The 20348-nt window shown below is 50.6% G+C and overlaps 1 protein-coding gene across 1 annotated transcript; it reads left to right on the forward strand.

Annotated features, from left to right (window-relative positions):
- The first annotated feature begins 15063 nt into the window (after nt 1–15063).
- Nucleotides 15064–19895, forward strand: LOC117850844 (probable receptor-like serine/threonine-protein kinase At5g57670). The gene is made up of 7 exons (XM_034732723.2): nt 15064–15811; nt 15907–16164; nt 16256–16413; nt 16506–16585; nt 16707–16842; nt 16938–17087; nt 19546–19895. Exons 1-7 carry the CDS (start codon nt 15634–15636, stop codon nt 19744–19746), a joined length of 1161 nt encoding a protein of 386 aa, XP_034588614.1. The 5' UTR covers nt 15064–15633; the 3' UTR covers nt 19747–19895.
- Nucleotides 19896–20348: the final 453 nt, after the last annotated feature.

Consider the following 20348-nt stretch of genomic DNA (forward strand, 5'->3'; position numbering starts at 1 on the left):
CGCCCGTCCACTCTCCCCTTCAGCCCTTCCCGACGCTTCCACTCCCGCACCACCACAGCTCCGCCGCTCCCACCCCCGCCGGTCGATGCTGCTGCATCAGCGCCGCCCGCATCCCCACCCCTGTAATACCTGCCATTTTAGTCACCAAAGTGACTTGAAAGAATTGGCAGCAATTCGCGAAGAAAAGAAAAAAAGAAATTGGCCAAAAATCAAATTCGGGTCAAATTTGACCGAAATTTGATTTTTGAATTTGAAATTCATAAAAATTCGGCAAAAATATGGAATAAAGGTGTAAGGGTGATTAGAACTTGAGGATCAAGAAATTGGAACAGAATTGGTCCTAGATATCTCAAAAGAATCAAGAAAGAAAGTAAAACCGAAATGCACTATTCACCATCCGACAATAGGGATTCAAAAAAAAAAACAGCAGCAGAGTCTGTTTTCAAAATTGATTTCTGATGAATTTTTCAAATAAGTGAATCAGAACAACTACACCATATTAAAGTGTGGACTTTGGACTCCTAGAATTGGGTGTTGTCGATCAAGAATAATAGAGGGAGCTATTTCAAATGGAAGCCTAAAGTCAGCATCTTGTCATTGTAAATGGCATCACTGAAAATGGTTAAGTCTAAAAACAGCATCATATGGTCAACTTTGGAATGGATTTCAGAGAAATGTAGATCAAGAGGAGTAGGTGTTCTTGAGCAAAATGGAAACCTTGAAGATAGTAGAACACAATTGGGTATAAGTTGGATTACAAGGAAAGGATTTGGATCACTGAACTCAATCACAAAGTGAGATAAACAGCACTGTCAGATAACTGACGAACTGAACTTGAGTTCAGTGAAATTCAGTTGAAGCAGAAAGGAAAATTCGAAATTCACTGTGCTCGGATGTTTATCTCGGGGTAGAGCCAAAATAAAAGTTGAAGGGTTCAAGTTTATCTACAACTTTGGTTAAGACACTTGGGGACCATCGAATTTGGAATCGGTCGTGGTGGAGCTCTGAAGTTTCGGGCGTCAGAAGAAAAAGGGGGGGGAACAATGACACAGCAGGCAGGACGTGTCGCCGCCGCCGTCGTCGGTCGCTCGCCAGCGCAATAGCTACGCCACCTCTTCACCACGCAAGCCTACAAGTAGACCACGGTGGCAACCATGCGCGCGGTGAAAGCTTGAATAACTACCGCTCCCGCGCCGCCGTTTCTACCGCTGCCTTTTTACCGCCGCCATCTCCTCTGTCCAAGTCGCCGCCGCCGAGCAAAATACTCCCACCACACCGCCGCTCCCGTCGATTCCCTCCATCCACACCTCCACCCACACCCCACCAGCAACCCTAGCAGCTTGTTGCCCAGCTTCTCCGCCGGCACGCCTTAAACCGCCGCCGTTTCTGTCCGCCGTCGCCGCACCTCCCGCTCACGGTGAGCACCCCCTTGCGCTTGTTCTCTTCCTTCTTGGGTAGTCTTAGGCAGGTCCTTAGGATACTAGGATGGTGTAGCAGTAGTCGTTGGGGTAGTTTGCGCCGTTGTCGTGCGTAGCCGCGACCGGCCGTGGGTGCCGCCGCCCGCCGCCGTGGAGGGAGTGGCTCCGGCCATCTCCCAAGGAGCTGTTGCCACGTGCGGGTGCGTGAAGGCACGGAGGTGCTGTCCTGACCTAGTCCCGCCGCCGGTAGGGCGCCGGCCGGCGAGCCGCGCCGCCCCCTGTCGCGCGCGAGTTTTGGCGGGAGGAAGAAGAAGGCGCTGGAGCCTTGGGCCCGCGCGTCAGTGGGGAAGAAAGGGAGAAGGAGTCGGCCGGCCGGACGCAGAGGCCAGTTGGGCCGCGGCCTTAAAGGCCCAAGAGCACGCGCGGTTAACCGAAGAGAGAAAAAGGGCCGGAGGCCCAGGGGGAAAGACAGGCCGCGCTCGCGAGGAAAAAGAAAAAGAAAAGTGGGCCGTTGGGCCGTCACCGGTAGAAAGAAAAGAAGAGAGGAGGAGAATCGGCCCAGTAAGGCCCGGCCGGGGGAGAAGTAGGCCGGCGGGTAGAAGGAATAGGAGGAGGGGTGGGTCCCCGCCACGGGCCCAGTGCAAGTGAGAGGGGGGTAGAGTCGAGCCGCGTGAGAAAAGTGAGTTTTTCGGGGAAAATTAGATTTCCTTTATAGAATAATTAGTTTAAATCCGAATTTCACCATTTAAATCACAGAAATTTCTAGGAGCGTCCAAAATTAGTGAAACCAATTTTGTTAGGCTTGTTTTATTTTCCTTTATGCATTAAAATTTTTATACCCTAAGAAAATAATAAAAGTTTAGGTATTTATTTAATGCCTTTCTTTTAAGGTAATTAAATAAATACTTAATCTTTATAAAATGCACAAAATATGGAATAACATTTTCATAATCACAAATTATTCTTAACTCATAGGAAATTAGGTTTTCAAGTTAGAAAATAATTATAATTTTTTTTCGAAAAATAAAAGGAAGGCGTTAAGTAAGGTTAGGTAAGAAAATAAAAATTGTGTGCTAATCTTTTTGGGTTTTTGTGTGTTGGCTTGCAACTTTATCATGATAAATTGTATAGTCCTTGTTGGCTTGCAACTTTATCATGAAGGAAAGTTGTATGGTCTTTTATTCAAAAATTTGCATTCCTAACCCCTGCATATGTTGTGCTATAGACCCCGAAGCACCAGAAGGAGATTACTTGGAATTTTCAGAAGGATTGCCGGAGTTTGAAGATGTCTTTGAATTGGTCCCCTGCGAGGTCAACCCGTCGGACAGTACTAACTTTTTAAGCGAACAAGGCAAGCCCCGGTGCATTACACCTATTATTTTGAAGTCAATACTTCATGTGTCCTTTATTCAGCTATTTGCTATATGTATGCACTAAGTCTAGGAGTTGCTTGAAACCTATTCTTGTGCGTGATCATACCTTGTTTTAAGGACATCTTTGCCACTTGTTCAAACCTTAGTAGATATCCCAAGTCTAGAAATGCTTAGTTGCTTAAATGCTTGGTTTACCAACCTTAGGAAAAACTTTGAGTCATACATGTTATTTATGGGAAGATGACTTGGAAAGTGAAAAGCGGACAAAAGCTAGGGATGTAGTTCTGTCTGCTAGATTAATTTGGTTAAGGCTCGATTCGTTGTCTTAACCTTTGATCAAGTGATAAGCATCTGATCGCTTACTGGGTATGGGACCAGTAAAGCCTAGTAGGTTAGTAAACTCTCTGATCGGGAATACTTCGTAACCGCGCTTGACGTGCTAGAGATTGGTAGGGGCGTAGCCTGAAACTCACATGGTGATCGGGCCAGACGTGGGGGCCCATGTGGGGGTGCGTCCCTGGGTCCGGGTAGTCTTATTCCCAATCATTGATTTTGCTAATCGAAAGGTGTACGACCTGGACAGTCGTATATAACTGGTGATTGGGGTACTCTCCTGCAGGATGTAATTGATCCGGATCGCCGCAATTCTCAGTTATGAATGCACTTGATCACTGTTGAGCATCGTAGTATAAATTCATGAATGACATATTCTTCTGATAATGTTTGATGTATGACTTAATATCTATTGTTGTGTTTACTTTCTTCTCATCATCTAGAATGGTTAGGTAATGACTTAACCCAAATAAAAGATAAAACTAAGGCATCACTTGTAGTAAGCTTTTCGGCAAAAATGTATCAGCCAAGTACACCAAAAAGCTATCATGTACTTCCAAGAAAAGCTATTATATTGGTTAGTCGGGTAAGACTTGCTGAGTACCCCGTACTCAGGGCTATCCCTTGTGGCTATCTTTCAGAAGTACCGCAGGAGTCTACCGAGGAGGAAGCCCCGAAGACCTAGGGTATTGTTATGAGTCTCACAATACCCTTAAGAAGAAATTTTAAAATGCTCATCTCCACCTGAACCGTTATGTTTTAAGTCTTAGAACTCCGTCTAACACTGCACTATTAAGTTTGCTTCAAACTAAGTCTTGTAATAACTCGTACCTATTGTATGTATGTAAAAATGTAATATTTGTTGATGCTATCCCATCGCGAATACTATCCTGATGTATGGCTATGAGACACGACGTGGATCTTTCGAGGAGTCCTAGGGACACTCGACGGACGACCGGACTTATACTGTTTTAAGTGCGTTTCGGATAATTGCTGCGTCGGCAGCAATTAGGCGCATTTAAACCAGTTTAAGTTGGACGGTTCCGCCACAACCCCCCTCCCCTTCGTCTCCCTCTCCCTCTCCCCCGCGTGACCGCGCACCGGGAGGCCCAAACCGCCGCCGCCTCCGCGCATTCACCCGGTCACCCGCACCCCACCTGATCCAAATCCACCCGTCGGCCACCGCCCGATCCTCTTGCCTCCAGCCTTCCTCCGCCCAAGCCAACAACGCCACCGCCTTCCCCACACATCGCCACACCTCCCCTGCCGCTTCTTCAGCCGCCGCCGCCGCCGCCAGAGTGCAATCAGCAGCAACCGCCACCGCTGCATGCCGCCGGCGTGCGTGGCCAAGGAGCCCTGAGCCGCCTCCGGCGAAGCCGCCGCCACCGGTAGGTGCGCGCGGACCCGGCGAGGTCGCAGCGCCCTACGTCCCCCGACGGAGGTTGCCCCAGCCGCCGGAATCGGTCGGCCACCGAGCTCCTCTGCTCTGCTTTGCGTCGTCCTGAACCTGACCAGGGGGCAGGTTTCGGGTTTTGGATAATCCGTCGGGTTTCAGGGATTCGCGGGTTTTGATTTCAGGGATGGATTTTCACCGAATTGGTGTTCGGGGCGGATTTCGGTTTCAGATCAGGTTTCGGTTTTTGTGCCCAGAGACTCCATCCGATCCGAATCCGACCTGTTGCCATCCTTACTACAACTACAGAGAACAGAGTGATCATGGACGAAAATGCAAATGGAGACTTTGTACTTTTACCGCATTCTCTCTGCAGGCTGCAGCTAAATTGGGACGCTGTTAAGGCAGGCTTCACGGGTTGGAGTTGGATGGTTTGGATGGAGGCGCATCGGAGTGCGTATACAGTCGCCAAAGAACAAATCCTCTTTGAGACTGTGACTCTGATCAGACTCCAGACCAGCGGCTGGGTTGGTGGCCGATGCAGACCACAAAACAGCAGCAGCAGTTGGTGAGGGGATCTTTTTAACATCCTACCATAACGGGATCTCAAATTGCCAACGCCCACTCCCAATTGCAAAAAGAATGCATCGGATTTGAACAGCACCATTGCTCTTGTCCTGGTCCTTCCAGAACTGCAGCAAATGATTTCTGAATCCCGTATGAGCGTGTTTCCTGTCAACCATTTGGTTCATGGATCCCTGCAAAAAAAGACAAAAAGGACACATAGAATCACACGCTCCTTCCGTCCTAAAATACTACTCCCTTCCATCCTAAAATCTCTACATAATTTTTACTATGCACCTAAATATAGTGTATGACTAGATACATAGTAATATCTATGAACTTAGAGAAGTCAAAACAACCTACAATTTAGAACGGAGGAAGTATTTATTTTAGCTTTTCAACATATATGCACCTTGATATGTATTTAGATATAGTATATATCTAAATGCATATTAAAAATTATGTACTAAAAAAAGTCAAAACGAATATTAATTTAGGATGGAGAGAGTAACAAGCAGTTAGAACATCCTGGGCACAAGCTGCAACGGTAGTACTTAACTGTCCACATAGATTGCTGCTTGCCGTGAAAATAAGGGGGTGTTTGGTTCCACGAACTAAAGTTTAATCCCTATCGCATCGAATGTTTATATACTAATTAGAAGTATTAAACATAGACTAATTACAAAACTAATTGCACAGATGGAGGCTAATTCGCGAGACGAATCTATTAAGTCTAATTAATTCATGATTAGCATATATATTATTGTAGCACACATTGTTAAATCATGGAGTAATTAGACTTAATAGATTCGTCTCGCGAATTAGCCTCCATCGTTTATAATTAGCTTATGTGTAGTCCTCTTAATTAGTATATAAACATTTGATGTGACAGTAACTACCTTAGTCCGTGAAACCAAACACCCCTAAGTTCACGTGGTTAAGTCTTATTGATCACGATGGATTCCCTGAGTGGTCCACTGACCTGCCATGCAAATAATATTTTTTTCAGATTGCAGTCTTCAATCTTTATCTTGTGCAAATAAATGGACTCCTCTTTCCTTTTCATGAAAGTGCAGCTGCACGTAGCTTGTTGTAGCTGGAGGGGTGCGGATTTCGGCCACTGCCCACTGTATCACTTTTCATTCCTTTGCTATTTCTGCTCCGCGCAGCCATCTTTTCTTTTCTTGGGCTCATTTCCTTTCAAGGACGTCTTCAAATCCCACACAAACTGCGTCGCGGCCCTTCTTGACCCTATGCTTCTTATCCCACCGCAGCAGCTTTTTTCTTTTCTTGTGCTCTTTTTTCCTTCCAATGACGCCTTCAAATCCCACCACACAAAACCGCGTCGCGACCCATTAAAAACAGAACGGACCTAGCTAGTAGCGGCCTGGCCCAATGCTTCTTGTCCACCGCCGCAGCCATTTTTTTTTTCTCGTGCTCTTTTTTCCTTTCAAGGACGCCTTCAAATCCCCACCGGTCACCACACATAAAGCGCGTCGCGGCTCATTACAAACAGGACGGAGACGGACCTGTAGCTAGTAGCGGCCCGGTCTCTCTGCGCGGGCGGGCAGCCGACAAGAAACCGCGAGGCCTTTTTCGGGCCCGGTCTTTTCCTTTCAAGGCCGCCTTCAAATCCCCCACCGCACAAACGCGTCGCTGCCCATAAATAAAGGATGGGCCTAGCTAGTCTCTGCGGGCGGGCTGCCATAACCCGACCAGGTCCGTTTTTTAAAAAAAACTGACAACGCGGCAGAGCTGTTTGGGCTCGAGGCCTTTCGGCCGCCCACTCCACTTCGCGGCCCACAAAAATCGCGTCACGGCCCCAAACAAAATGAAGAAGGCCTGCGGTCTGCTCGAGTTTTAACCACAGCCCAGCTGTCCGTCGGGGGAGTGGACGGACAGCCGGCTTGCCGAGTCAGAGCGGCAGCCAACCAAACCATTGGCGTCGGGCTCCGGCGGTGGGGGCGACTTCTCCGTGGTCATGCTGGGCTCCGACTTCGCGACCGACGCCGGAGCCGCGCTCGGCCCTCCTCACCCCCGCCGACAGCGAGGAGTTGCACGATTGCCTCCCCAACCTCTCCGAGGCCGGCGCCTGCTTCTTCGACCTAGAGGACCTGCAGTTCTTTTCTTCCTTTCTCAAAGTTTCTCCAGCCGGGACCGATGGCCAAAATCAAAAAGCGAGCGGCAGCTTGGAGCTCGTGCCCGTTCGGTAAAAAAAAAGTTTCTCCAGCCTAGGTTTCATAATACATTAACATGGCAATCAACTTTTTTGCTACTTATACAAATGCACAATTTTTTTTTGGGTGAAAAACACCGATGCACAGCCTTCGATATCAGGGCGACAATTGCCTCGAACTCTGCTTGCTGTCACTCTGTTGCGATTCCTGGAAAAGAAGTTTAAGCTCGGACTAATACAGCGTCCAACCCAGTCGCAGTCAATCGTCATCGTTGCAGGCATGTGCATCAGATATACTGGAGCAAGAGGGCGTGTAATTGCCTTGTGCCATAGCTCGCACATGGATTGGCAAATGGCAATCGGAATCCGCCGTTGATGTTCCCTGCGCCGCCGGCGTACATTCATGGCATTGGCACCGACCCTGCCCTGAAGCAGGGCATGCTTAGAACCCCAACCCCCAAACTGAAGCTTGGCCGCGCCCCACCGTCGCCATGCTCTGGGTCGCCTCTCTCTTCCTCCTCGCCGCGTGGACGCACACCCGTCGTCGAGCCGTCGATCCCCTCTATTGACCAACTCCCTCCTTCCACGCGACACCGGGCGCCCACTGTTCCGCCCGCTCTCCGTCGCCAACATCCTACATCCCCATCTTCTCGCTACACCACGGCGCGTTCGGCCTACGCGGACGAGCAAGCGGCGGTAGCACTAGCGCTACTCGACCATCCGCGGCGCGCTCGGCCTACCGCGAGTGATAGTGCTCCGGCGGCGCGAGCGCCCATGGTAACATTCTGGGCTTCTAGCAGAGACGGAAGGCCGCGGCGGCCGGCGGTGAAGGGCCGGAGGATAGGGAGAGACCAACCGCCGAACCAGGGGTACTTTGCAAAAAAAAATATTCAAAATAGGGGGCTATATGCATATAATTGGATCGCGATATTTAATCATGATCCAAATTAGGGGGTATATGTAAATAATAGGGATCTATATGCATATAATCGGATCGCGACTATTAATCGCGATCCAAGGGGGTTATATGCAAAATCTTGAGTATACTTTTGCAAATATTCCTGCCGGCGACATGGCAAGAGCTCGCGCCGCCGCCGCCGACCTCCGCTAGCCCCGTCGGCCGCGGATAAGCATGAAGCTCGGCGAGGCGACGCCCGTGGATGCCGGTGTCTTCGCTCGTACTCGTCCCGCAAGAACTGAGAGATTCCGCGCCCTCTCGTCATCCCGCCGCGCTCTTCTCCGGCCTCGCCGCCGCTATCCGGCGAGCGCTACGGTCTTGCGAATCGGAGCTAGTGTTTCTTCGAGTCGTCAAGAATCATGAAGCCTCGTTACCTGATTTCGCTCGCCCTCAAGCGTGTGGGTGTTCCAGCCAAGATCATGCTGACCAGTCAGCTTAATTCCATGGCCGATCGGCGTCTTCAGGAGCCAGGATATGTTGACGGGGAGGAGGCAAAGGTTTATCCTCTTATGGTGCTTTCAACTAAAAACCACGGCCAATGACAGCTGGGCAGGCATCATGATGGAAGCGTTCAGCATGGATCTCTGACAAAAACAGAAGCAACAAACTGATGCTCTCCACCTCACCTGAATGGACCATACAACTAGAAAAGATCGCGTTCTACAGTTACAAATCGCAATTCAGATGGAACAAATCTTTTGTTCTTTTGGATTTCCTCAAGGTAAGTGTTTATATTTGTATCACGATCTGCAGTATCGATAATTAACAGAGCTAGTTGTATCACCAAGAATTGGTTCATGAAGTACAAGCCCGGACAGCCGAACAATCTGAGAGTTCTCTTCTGCATTTGCTGAAAGAAATGTTCAGGCCTTTTATCTTCACATCCCAACGACGTCTAATTCGGCAGTAAGCCTTTCTGTTACTATGGCTAGTGCAAAGGCATTAGACCAGAGTAGCAGAGCAACAAGCGTGTCCCCTGAAACTCTGCAGCTCTGCTTGCTGTTATTTTTCTGCTTGCCTTGCAGTTCCTGAAAATTGTTTCAATTTGGACCAAGTCATTTGCACGTTTGTTTCCATCCATTCCCATGTCCATCACTCAATACAGATGTTGTGGACTCCTTTGAGAAGAAGTTCCTGCGCAGGAAGAAAGCCGTCCAGGCTTCTACTTTAGATATATTTGTTTGAGTTTGTTAGGTCGGATTAGATTAGCCGGCTAGATAATAGGAAATTAGTTGGGCTCAGGCCTTTATGTATCTGCCTCACGGCAGGGGGAGAGATTAGGCAGTAGTTTATATCTAATCTCAGAGCCTCTCAAGGAGAGGGCGAGTTAGCTGTAAACATACCTGCCATTGCTATGTAGATTGAATAAACAGGACGTATCAACTCTAGTATCAGCCTGTTCCTTCCTGCGACCTCGCCTTCCTGCGCCCTCAACCTTCATCCGCCGCCTGCGTCACCAAACCCATCGCTCCACAGCAACAATGGGTGATGAGTTCATCACCCAGGTGGTTTTCGACGAGGCCATCGAGAGGATGATCTCCAACATGAACGATATCAGCAAGAAGTTGGACGTGGAGCGGGCAGCGTCCGCCAGGAGCAAGGCCACCTATCCACATCCATCAGCAATGTGCAGACGCAAGTCCTGGAGAAACAGGGCCGGTTCGATTCATCCTCCTCCTCGTTTGGCGCCAACGGCAAGCAGCCTCACCCGCCGTCGTCGGTCCACAAGCTCTGTTTCCCAAGTATGACAGCACCGAAGATCCCCTCGGCTGGCTGCACAAGTGCGAGCAATTCTTCCACTCGCAAGGAACCCTGGAGGACCAGAAGGTCTGGACAGCGTCCTTCTACCTGGAGGCCGCGGCGGGCTAGTGGTACTACCGCTGGAGAATGACCGCAGCGTACTTGAGTGGCCGGCGTTCATGGACGGCATCAACAAGCGCTTTGGTCCTCCATTGTTAGCTGTAAACATACCTGCCATTGCTATATAGATTGAATAAACAGGCCGTATCAAGCATGCGTTGCAATTACAAACACTGAATGACACGAACAGAGGGGGCTAGAGGGGAAATGCCAATGAGCCAATGTCCATCAGCTCGTTCTGTGGTTCGGAGTGGTACTTGTTATGAACTACTCTATTTAAAATATTTTGCTCTTCCCTGCATTTCATAAATAATTGTAGAATTATGGAACATATCTTTACTTGGTCGTGAGGCGATGTGATACTAATTCCTTCACTGAACTTGGCTTGGAAACAGTAGCCTAAGATGTTAGAGGGAACCGAAAGAAGTTCTTACGGACGTGTGTCTTTTAATCTTTTGCTCCTATATCTGAACAGGTAAGAGGCTTAAGCATTCAACTGACTTCAACCTGATTTTGATTTTTCATCTAATAAAAATAGATTTAGTTTGCAATGGGAAAGTACATTTAGAAGAGTTTTGGCCAGCGGTATTGGTTCAGTTTGTTAGCTAGCTTGGTTAACCCTTTCAGAAGAAAAAAAAATCATTTGTTTGCTTCGTTCCCCTCTTGTTCTCAACTTCTGCGTCTTGTTGTATCAGACCTGCAGCAATTCTTTTCTTCCTTTTACAAGGTTTCTCCGGGCTGGGCTTCGTACGAACATCATGAGATCGGGCAGTCAGCTTTTTCCTACTTTTTATACAAAATGCACAATTATGGGGGGAACATAAAATGCACAATCTTTTGCGGGGAAAAGCAGTCAAACACCGATACCCAACCTTCGAGATCAGGACGGGTAGTGTGTTATTTGACATTCTCCTTGCAGCCACTTTGCTGTTGAGAAACCTTTCCGCTCGGACGATGTCAGTTGATCATTTTAATTTGCATCCGATCCTGTCGAGGTCAATCATCATCGTTGCATATTTTGCAGCCCAGTGCATCAGATAAAACTGGAGCAAGAGCGTGCAAGTGCCATGTGCCAACCCGCGGTTGATATTCCCTGCGCTGGCCGGCGTACACGCATGGCGTACCTGAAGCAGGGCAGGCGCGCCGTCGCCTCTTTCTTCCTCCTTGCCACCCGGCGTCGTCCCCCTCTTTCTGATCAAGTCCGGCGACATCTCCTGGTTGCGCCACCCGGAGGCGAGGTCAAGCGCTGTCGCCGATTGATTTAGAAATGCAAGAAGACATGCGTATCTGCTGACACTCTTGTCATCTGGAGACTGTGGCTCTCATGCATGGACAAGACAGTCTGGCCGGCGATTGGAATGCGGAACGAAGATAGAAAGACGAAGATAGAAGACTTCTCTTCACCATCTGTTCGGGGGCTCCTATACATATTGTGAAAGATGCGTAAGAGATATAAATGTAAAGCCCACGAAAGCCCATTATAGCACAACAACGCATGACTACCAAAAACCTAACAAATTTAACTTAAAAAATGTTGGACCAACATTTCTTGAAAAAAAGTTGCACCAACATTTTAAAAAAATTGATCCAACATTTTTTCAATCTTCTTCTGCGGCTCCGGTGGCCGGTGGCGAGCCCGCGCGGGGGCTGGCCGGCCGGCGGCACCCAAGTGCGCGCGGCAGCGGCGCGGTGGCGACGGCGTGTGCAGGGGAGGGAGGGAGTGGAGGCTAAGGTTTAGTTTGATGTAGATCTAACGCATCTCATTCGTAGCACGAATCTTAAACATTGAAAGGTAACTTAAAAAAATCTTACGAAAGGTGGATAGGATTTCCGCTATCTATCCTCCCTATTATTCAATAGCCAAGGTGCGAGCAGATGTGGGCACGAGGTGCTTAAGGCATCGGAGGCCCAAAGGGAGGCCCGGATCGAGCATGATGCGTGCAAAGGGCCCAAGTCCATTTGCCCTCGTGCGGACGCTTTCTTCTTCCTTCTCATGTCGGCTTCATCACCGATGCTCAGGGCTCGGGGACTCTAGCCATTGGAGGGGGCGCAGCTAGCAGCAGCGTGTCTGCAGGGCTTCTAGCTAGGATGGAAGGCAACGACGACCAGCAGTGAAGAGCCGGAGGATAAGGGAGAGACCGACTGCCGCCGAACCAGAGGTACTTTTGAAATAAATATTCAGATTAGGGGTTTATTTGCATATAATTGATCGCGATTATTATTCGCAATCCAAATTAGGGGGTTATATGTAAATAGTAGAGGTATATTTGCATATAGTGGGATCGTGACCATTAATAGCGATCCAAAATAAGGGGGTTAATTGTAAAATGTTGAGGGTACTTTTGCAAATATTCCTGCCGGCGACAAGGCAGGAGCTCGCGCCGCCGCCACCGACCACCGCTAGCTCCGTCGGCCGCGGCTAAGCATGCAGCTTGGCGAGGCGAAGCCCGCGGACAGCGGTGGCTGCGCTTGTAGTCGCACAGCAAGAACTGAGAGCTTCCGTGCTCTCTCGTCATCCCGCCGCGCTCTTCTCCGACCTCGCCGGCGAGCTCTCCGGTCTTGCGAACCAGAGCTGGCGTTTCTTCGATTCTTCAAGAATCATGAAACATTGTTACCTGATTGCGCCCTCGCCCTCGAGCGTGCGGGTGTGCCGGCCATGGATCACGGTGACCAGTCAGCTTAATTCCCTGGCCGATCCGCGCCTTCAAGACATGGGGCAAGCTATGCTTCCGTGGTGGCAGCCAGGAGATGTTGACGGGGAGGAAGCCAAGAGGTGGTCAGAGAGTCTGATGGCGCCGTCGCCTAGAAACCCCCACTTCGCCTGATTGGACCATACAATTGGGGGGGGGGGGGGGGGGGGGGGGGGGGGGGGAATCGGGTTCTGCGTTCAGAAATTGCAATTTGAATGTAATTGTTATTTTGTTGTTTTTTATTTCTTTAAGCGAAATGTTGATGCTTTTATCACGATCTGCAGCATGGATAATTAACTAAGATAGTTGTGTCACCGAGATTTGGTTCATGAAGTACAAGTCTGGACAGGCGAACAATCCGAGAGTTCTCTTCTGCATTTGCTGAAAGAAATGTTCATGTCTTTTATCTTCACACCCGAACTGCGTCTAATTGGGCAGTAAGCCTTTTGTTAATAAGGCTCTCCACCTGGCAACTGTGAGGCACTTGAAGAAAAGTTAATAGTAGCTGATGGTTATATGAACAATTTTCTAGAGTACTACTAACAGTATGGCATCTGTGTTAACACCCGAAGGCTTGTGTTTGTATATTATCTAAAAAAAAAGCTCCGGAAACTTGATTCTCATCTGAAAATCTGAAGCGTTCTATGCTGCCTGCCGGGCCGGCCCTGTTTTAGAAACTCTCTGCCGGCGGTCTCATAGCCCACAAATTGTTAGGCCGGATGAGCTTTCGGGTCAGGGCTGCAACATGGCATGTTTGGTAGGTTGAACCAGGACATGTGGTTGTATCACACGGTTCTCAAAGTACTACAGAGGCTGCACCATGTGGAACGCCAAAATCGGTCATTCCATGCGATGCAGGCTCGGAGGGATGCTCGCGAGCTGGTAGCGTGACCCTCGGTCTTCCTCACGCACGAGGTGGAAGAGGAAGCAGAGGAAGGGGCAAGACGTCCTGTCGCCGGCGCGACGCCGTCCTCTCGCCGCAGTGATGTCGTCCCACCGCCGCCGCAATGCCACCGCCACGGGGGTGAAGAAGGGGTCGAGGATGCGTAGCGACCGGTGGTTCTTCTCCGACTCCGACTCAATGTGGTTCTGGTGCATGGATGGTGCGGTGTCGAAGCGCGCGAGGAGCGGTGGTGGTGGCCATGTCCGTGGTGGTGGAGGAGGTGGGCGTGGGTCCCCGACGCACTGTGGTGGTTGTGGGAGGTGGCGGCTACGGTGAATAGGAGCATGGAGGCGAAGAGGGAGACGGGGAGGTGGGGTAACTGTACCTTGGCCCGTGGCTAAGGTATATATATCAATTCATCCAGCCTAGCAAACATTATCTCAGCCCAACTAGCATCATAAGCTACAGATTTGCTAATCAACATTCTGCATCCCATGAGCCTAGCTGGGCTGACTCGGGCTTGGTTCGCGGGCCTGGCTGAGGCAGTCGGCTGCCAAACGCGCCCGAATGGAAGGCGCCGGCTCCATCCCCATCCTCCAGCAGCACCGGCCAACGACGACGACGACCGTGTCAGGCCAAGGCCAGGCCAGGCCACACCGCCTGATCCGCAACCGACCTCGCACCTGCCTTATCTGTCAGTAGATTGGGCGCTCCTTTCCTTTCCTCCCTGTCGTCCGTTGGCTCCACAACCGCTGGAGAGGACACAGCTCAACTGCAAGCACACGTACCAGAAAATCGAAGCATGAACTCTACCAAGCTGTTCTTCTTCTGCGTAAATTACATCCATGGATCCCTGCCTGCAAAATGCAAATGCAGCCACATCTACATTTGCTGTTTACCGAACCGTCCCCTCGCATCGCCCAGATCCGTCGCAACACAAAGTCACAAAACAACGCATCACGTGTGCACATGAACACGGCACGGGCGCCATGAAGCCGTCCCACGCCCCCCGCCGGGACGCGACAGACGGTTGACATGTCACGCTCACCCCCCACACACAAGCGTCCACTGCCAGTGCGTGCCACTCGCTCACGAAGTCACAGGCGCGCGGACACGGATCGGCGATTCGGAGTCTGGCGTGGCGCACGGCAATCATCGGCCAGCGAAGGGGAGGAGGACACGGGCGAGCAGTGATGATGGCTGACGAGAGAGAGATGGAGCCGAGCGAGGAGCCCCGATCCGAAGCGCCCGGACATGCATCCACGCACAGAGGCCGCCATCCCGATCCCGTGCCAAGAGTACGAGACATATGCGTGCCGCGTGCGCCCCCCACTCCTCCGTTGGCGGCTGGGCCCCGACTCGTGTCGTGCCCGTCCCGCGCCAGGAGCGCATAAAAACGAAGCGGCCGCAGCGACGGCCGCGCTCGCTCTCGCTCGCTTCCCTGTCTGTGGCTGGCTGCTCGCCTCCGTTCCCGCTGCTCCCTCGCTTTCCCGCCTCGCCTCTCTGCTCGCTGCGGGGCACGGGCAACGACAGTGACATCCCCTCCTACCTCTGCCTCTCGCGCGTGCAGTTGAGGGCTGCTCAGCAGCGCGGCGTGCGCGGACACGGCAGCGGCAGTTACTCCCTCCCTCCCTCCCTCTGCTTCTGCTCGGGCGGGTCCAATTCAATGCGCTCCTGCACAACGGAAGCGGGGAGCTCTTCCGCCATTGGCTCGAGCCGCGCCATTCAATGCCCCCCCTCTTGACTGAGAAACCTCCCCTCCTTTAACCCCCCGCCTCGTGTCACTGTTACTCGTACGTGCTTGTGCACGCCGGTTTCAGTACACGACCGCTGCGCTGCGTGTCGCTCACACGCGAGAGGAGAGGGGGATTGATTCATTAGCCATTCATGGAGTTTCTCTGCTGAGCTCCTTCAGTCTTTCCTTCCGGTTTCCGCCGGGCATTTCTTTCTGGGTTCTTCCTGGTTGGTTCCTCGGTGGAAGAAAGATGAACTACCTCAGGAGCCGGAGCCTGAAGCGGCTCCTGTCCCTCGGCCGCCGGAGCAACGCCGAGGAGTCCGCCGAGGAGTGCGCCGAAATCGCCGACCCGCCGCCGCCGTACAAGCCCACCTGGCGGTGCTTCTCCTACGACGAGCTCCACCAGGCTACCGATGGCTTCCACCAAGGTACAGTAAAAGACAAAACCATGGCCTCTGTCCTGATGCCATTCATGCTGCTGCCGCGTTCAGAGTAGTAGTAATTTGCTTTGGCATTGCCGCAGACAACATGGTGGGGAAGGGCGGGTACGGCGAGGTGTACCGCGGCGTCCTCGACGGCGGGCGCGCCGTCGCCGTGAAGCGCCTGGCGCCGACGGCCGCGGCGGACGAGAAGAAGGAGAAGGACTTCCTGACGGAGCTGGGCACGGTGGGCCACGTCCGCCACCCCAACGTGTCCGCGCTCCTGGGATGCTGCGTCGACCGCGGCCTCCACCTCGTCTTCGAGTTCTCCACCCGGGGCTCCGTCTCCGCCAACCTCCACGGCAAGTCGTCGTCCGCGCGCTGCTTCATTAGCATTGCCGCATTGCCCAATGGTGTAAGAGTGAGCTTACGATTGGGAATTTGGAATCGCAGACCTGAAGCTGCCGGTGATGTCGTGGAAGCAGCGGCACGGGATCGCCGTCGGCACGGCGCGGGGGCTCCGGTACCTCCACAAGGGCTGCGCGCGCCGGATCATCCACCGCGACATCAAGGCGTCCAACATCCTCCTCACCGCCGACTACGAGCCTCAGGTGCGGCACTCTGCTCGCTCGTCCTCTGCTTTCGTGGCCTTGTCCGTCGATGCCATGGCTAACTCCGTCCGCGTCTCTCTGACGACGCGCAGATTTCGGACTTCGGCCTCGCCCGGTGGCTGCCGTCGGAGTGGACGCACCACGCCATCGCGCCCATCGAGGGCACGTTCGGGTGAGCCAAGCTTTTCTTTCACGTACTGTGCCCCGTTTCCTTGGACTTTGTGAGACCGTGGTTGGCGACGACGCTGACACGATGGACGGCGTCGCGGCTTCGTTCTGTACGTGGTTGACAGGTGCCTGGCGCCGGAGTACTTCACGCACGGCATCGTGGACGAGAAGACGGACGTGTTCGCCTTCGGCGTCTTCCTCCTCGAGCTCATCTCCGGGCGCAAGCCGGTGGACGGCTCCCACAAGAGCCTCATCGCGTGGGTGAGCTACCATTACCAACCAGTTCACAGCAACCGCCTGGCTCCTCTGCCACCGCCGCCGACGGCCGTCTAATTTTGGGTTGGAAACGTGTGCAGGCCAAGCCTTACCTGAGCGACGGCGTCGTGCAAGGGCTCGTGGACCCGCGGCTCGGCGATGGCTACGACGCCGGGCAGCTGAGGCGGCTCATGTTCGTCGCGTCGCTCTGCGTCAGGGCCGCCGCGGCGTGGCGCCCCACCATGACACAGGTGCGTACGGAAACAGACAACTTTCTCTGCACATGATGTGTCCTCAGTGCAAGCCTACGCTACGCACATGTCAGAATTCACCAAGTTCAATTTAGAATTAAAAGAGAAGAAGCAAAAGCCCACTGTACTATTTCGTTTCAAAAAGAAAAAAAAAGTACTTCCTCCGTTCCAAACTATAGGTCGTTTTAGCTTTTCTAGATTCATAGATATTATTATACATCTAGATACAGTGTATGTATATATGCATAATAATATCCATAAATTTAGAAAAGTCAAAACAACCATGTAATCTACTGCATCAGTGCAGACAGTAGCTTTCGACAGTGGGTGACCTAATTCTGCTAGAGTGTACAAAGACCTGGTAGCTTTGGAATGTTAGGGTGGGTCTGACTGACAGATCATAGCATCCCGGTCGTTACAACGCCTCGGCCAGCACCAAGAAAATCTCCAAGCATCATCTCCTTTTTCTCGTCCTCTAAAGATCAAAATCTCCAACCATCATCTCATCTCCTTTTTCTCGTCTTTTGAAAAATCAAATTGTCCAACCATCATCACAGAGGACAAAAGTCAGGGACATCTTTAATTCCCGGCCCATTTGGCGGTCTAATCGATTTGTTGCTTGTTCCGGTAAACCCAACAATAGAACTCTCTGGGTTTGAGCAAAGGACAATGATACCATTGCACTGAAATTGGTAACAGCTTTAGGTTTCTTCAAGTGGAGTGTTAATCATGCAACAGAAAAAGATCAATAATACATCCTTTTTTAATAGAATTTTGTGGCCTAGATTTTCATAGGAGTTTTTCCCTCACTTTAGCAAAACCGAAGTGCGTACGGTTAGGTCCAACAGCTCTATCATAGTACTACCATATATAATCGGATGAACAACGGCAGCAGAGAAGAGGTTAACAGCTGGTGCAGAAAATGTTCCAAGTATGTGGTCTCAGAAACACCACTGTTTTTCATAGCATGAATTGGAAGTAATCCAATCAGATGAGGTAATGGTTCAGTCATTAGTTTATCATGCATGTCTGGTGCTAGGTAGCTATCTCACTTGGGCACAATTCTGCGTAGTCTGTTTGGGCTTATTAAACCAGATTATCCATATATGCTTCGTCTAACCAGACATTTGAGAGCAGCCTAAATACTAGCATCACATATTAGTAGTATATCTGTATCATCCACTTGGCTGCTACGGTTGTTAAATACTGCCACGGTGTGCCGTCTGCCGTGTCTGTTGTGACAGCACGCCTTGCTTCTTGTTTAGCACACTGGCATCTACCGACCAGTTGGCAAGTAACACTGCACCCAACCTGATTGCATAGAGCTTGTCTTCATCTATCACAGTGTGGTGGTGAGATCTCAATTTTTAATGTGGAGCTAACTGAATCTGCTCCACTAGGATCCCCCACAGTGTACTAGTGTATTGTGTGTGGGCGCTCACGCACTGATAATGTACAGTACAATACAGAAGCATAGCCATCCACTTATGGATGGGGGAAATCATATGCATATATCAACTGAGTTGAACTTATGGGAAGGTGGCTTGAACACATCATCAGTACATATCTCGGTATTGACCTTGTTTTCCATGTTCCTAAAATTATTTCTTAAAAGTTCAAATTAGACCTCAAACTTATGAATCATATAAAAAGCATTTTGTGTTTTCTGCATGAGGATCAGAATGAGATTGGCTGAGAAATGAATAGTAGGAGTAGGACATAGGAACCCTACTATACTTTACTAGAAACTTTAGAAGCAGACAAGGGTTTGGTCACATCTGAAGCATGGCCGGTTTCTTGGTTGTGGAATGGGGCATAGGATGCTCTGTTGCCTCCTACCTTCTCCCCTACCCTTTCTTTCTCTCCATTTGATTTGATTCACGGGAAGAGGTGAAGTGTGGGGGACACAGGACAGCTCAAGAACACAAACCTTGGGGCAAACGTACAAAACATGCCACCCCAACAACTATATAAAAGACCAAGTCTACCCTAATCAAAGTTTAATCATGCATTACTTTATTCATAATTCATTGTGCCATCGGCGCATAAACAATCTCCCTACTGAACACTGGTACGCTCGTTGCAACTATCAGATGGATGCTTTGTTTCAGAAGCTGGCTATAGACAGTGTCTTAGCAGTGCCCTGTGTATGATTGAGCTGTTCAATGTAACTTATCCAAGTTGAATGAATTATCTCCAAAACCCTACTCACTGTCATTTTTCTAGCAATAAAACGTGCAGTATTTTCAGTGCTTCGTTCTAGGGCTTGCCTTTTCTTTTAAAAACGATTAAGTGTAAAAATCCAATGTACTGTATCACTGTATGCCTGTATCACTAGCTTGCTGCAATTGTCAGAGGTTACTCATGGACCGGTCAATTGCAGTGCCAGCGCTCTTTATTAATTTGCAACTGTGAGTACTTAACTGACTGGATTCACATGGCCATGGCCCATGGGCAGGTTCTGGAGTTATTAGAGTCCGGTGAGATTTCTCAGGATCAATGGCAGATGCCCGAGAAGGAGGAGCAAGACGAGCTGTGGGAATTCGACGATCTCGACGATTTCGAGGAAGACGACGACGACGACTATGACAACTACGACGATGAATCGGATTCCCCCTCGATCTCCTCGTCGGCGTGCAGCATCCACCCCAATGATTAACCCCAAAATATTTGCATCTGTCAGTAGATTAATCGAGCGGGTATGATCCTTGCGATTATACCAGTCTGTACATACACCACTCCTAGAGAATAGCAATCTTGAAAAAAAAACCCAAAAAAAGAGAAGAAGATTCAGGCCCATGGTTTTCAGTTTTGGTGTCGCCATCGCAGCAGGAATCTTCCCCTTAATAAGCCGTCTCAAACTCCAGCAGCCGATCTGATCAGCGTCTGACAGTGACGGGTGCGTGGCTGCGTGCTGGTTTCTGCCCAAATCAGTTGACAGTTTGGCATGCCGGGGCAGGGCCGCGCGTTCCCAACAAATCCGAAACTGTCGTTGGTTCGCGGTTTTCTGTGGGCGAGTTTATGGATGATGCAGAGAGCCCTGAGCTGCAGCAGCAGTTTGGCTACGAGCTGGCTTGCATCCACATGCTCGGCAGGCATGTCAGGTGGGTTACGGCTGGGAACCCGTTGGTTAGCATGCTCAAGTGCAGTTGGGGCGGGCCCCTACTGCTCCGCTGTTCGGGGAGGGACCTGCCAGACAGTGAGGTGATCAGTGAGGTAACCAAGGAGTCGATCATTGAGCAAAATTCAGACAGATCAAGC

Source organism: Setaria viridis, chromosome 3 (assembly GCF_005286985.2).
Source record: "Setaria viridis chromosome 3, Setaria_viridis_v4.0, whole genome shotgun sequence".
NCBI lineage: Eukaryota > Viridiplantae > Streptophyta > Magnoliopsida > Poales > Poaceae > Setaria > Setaria viridis.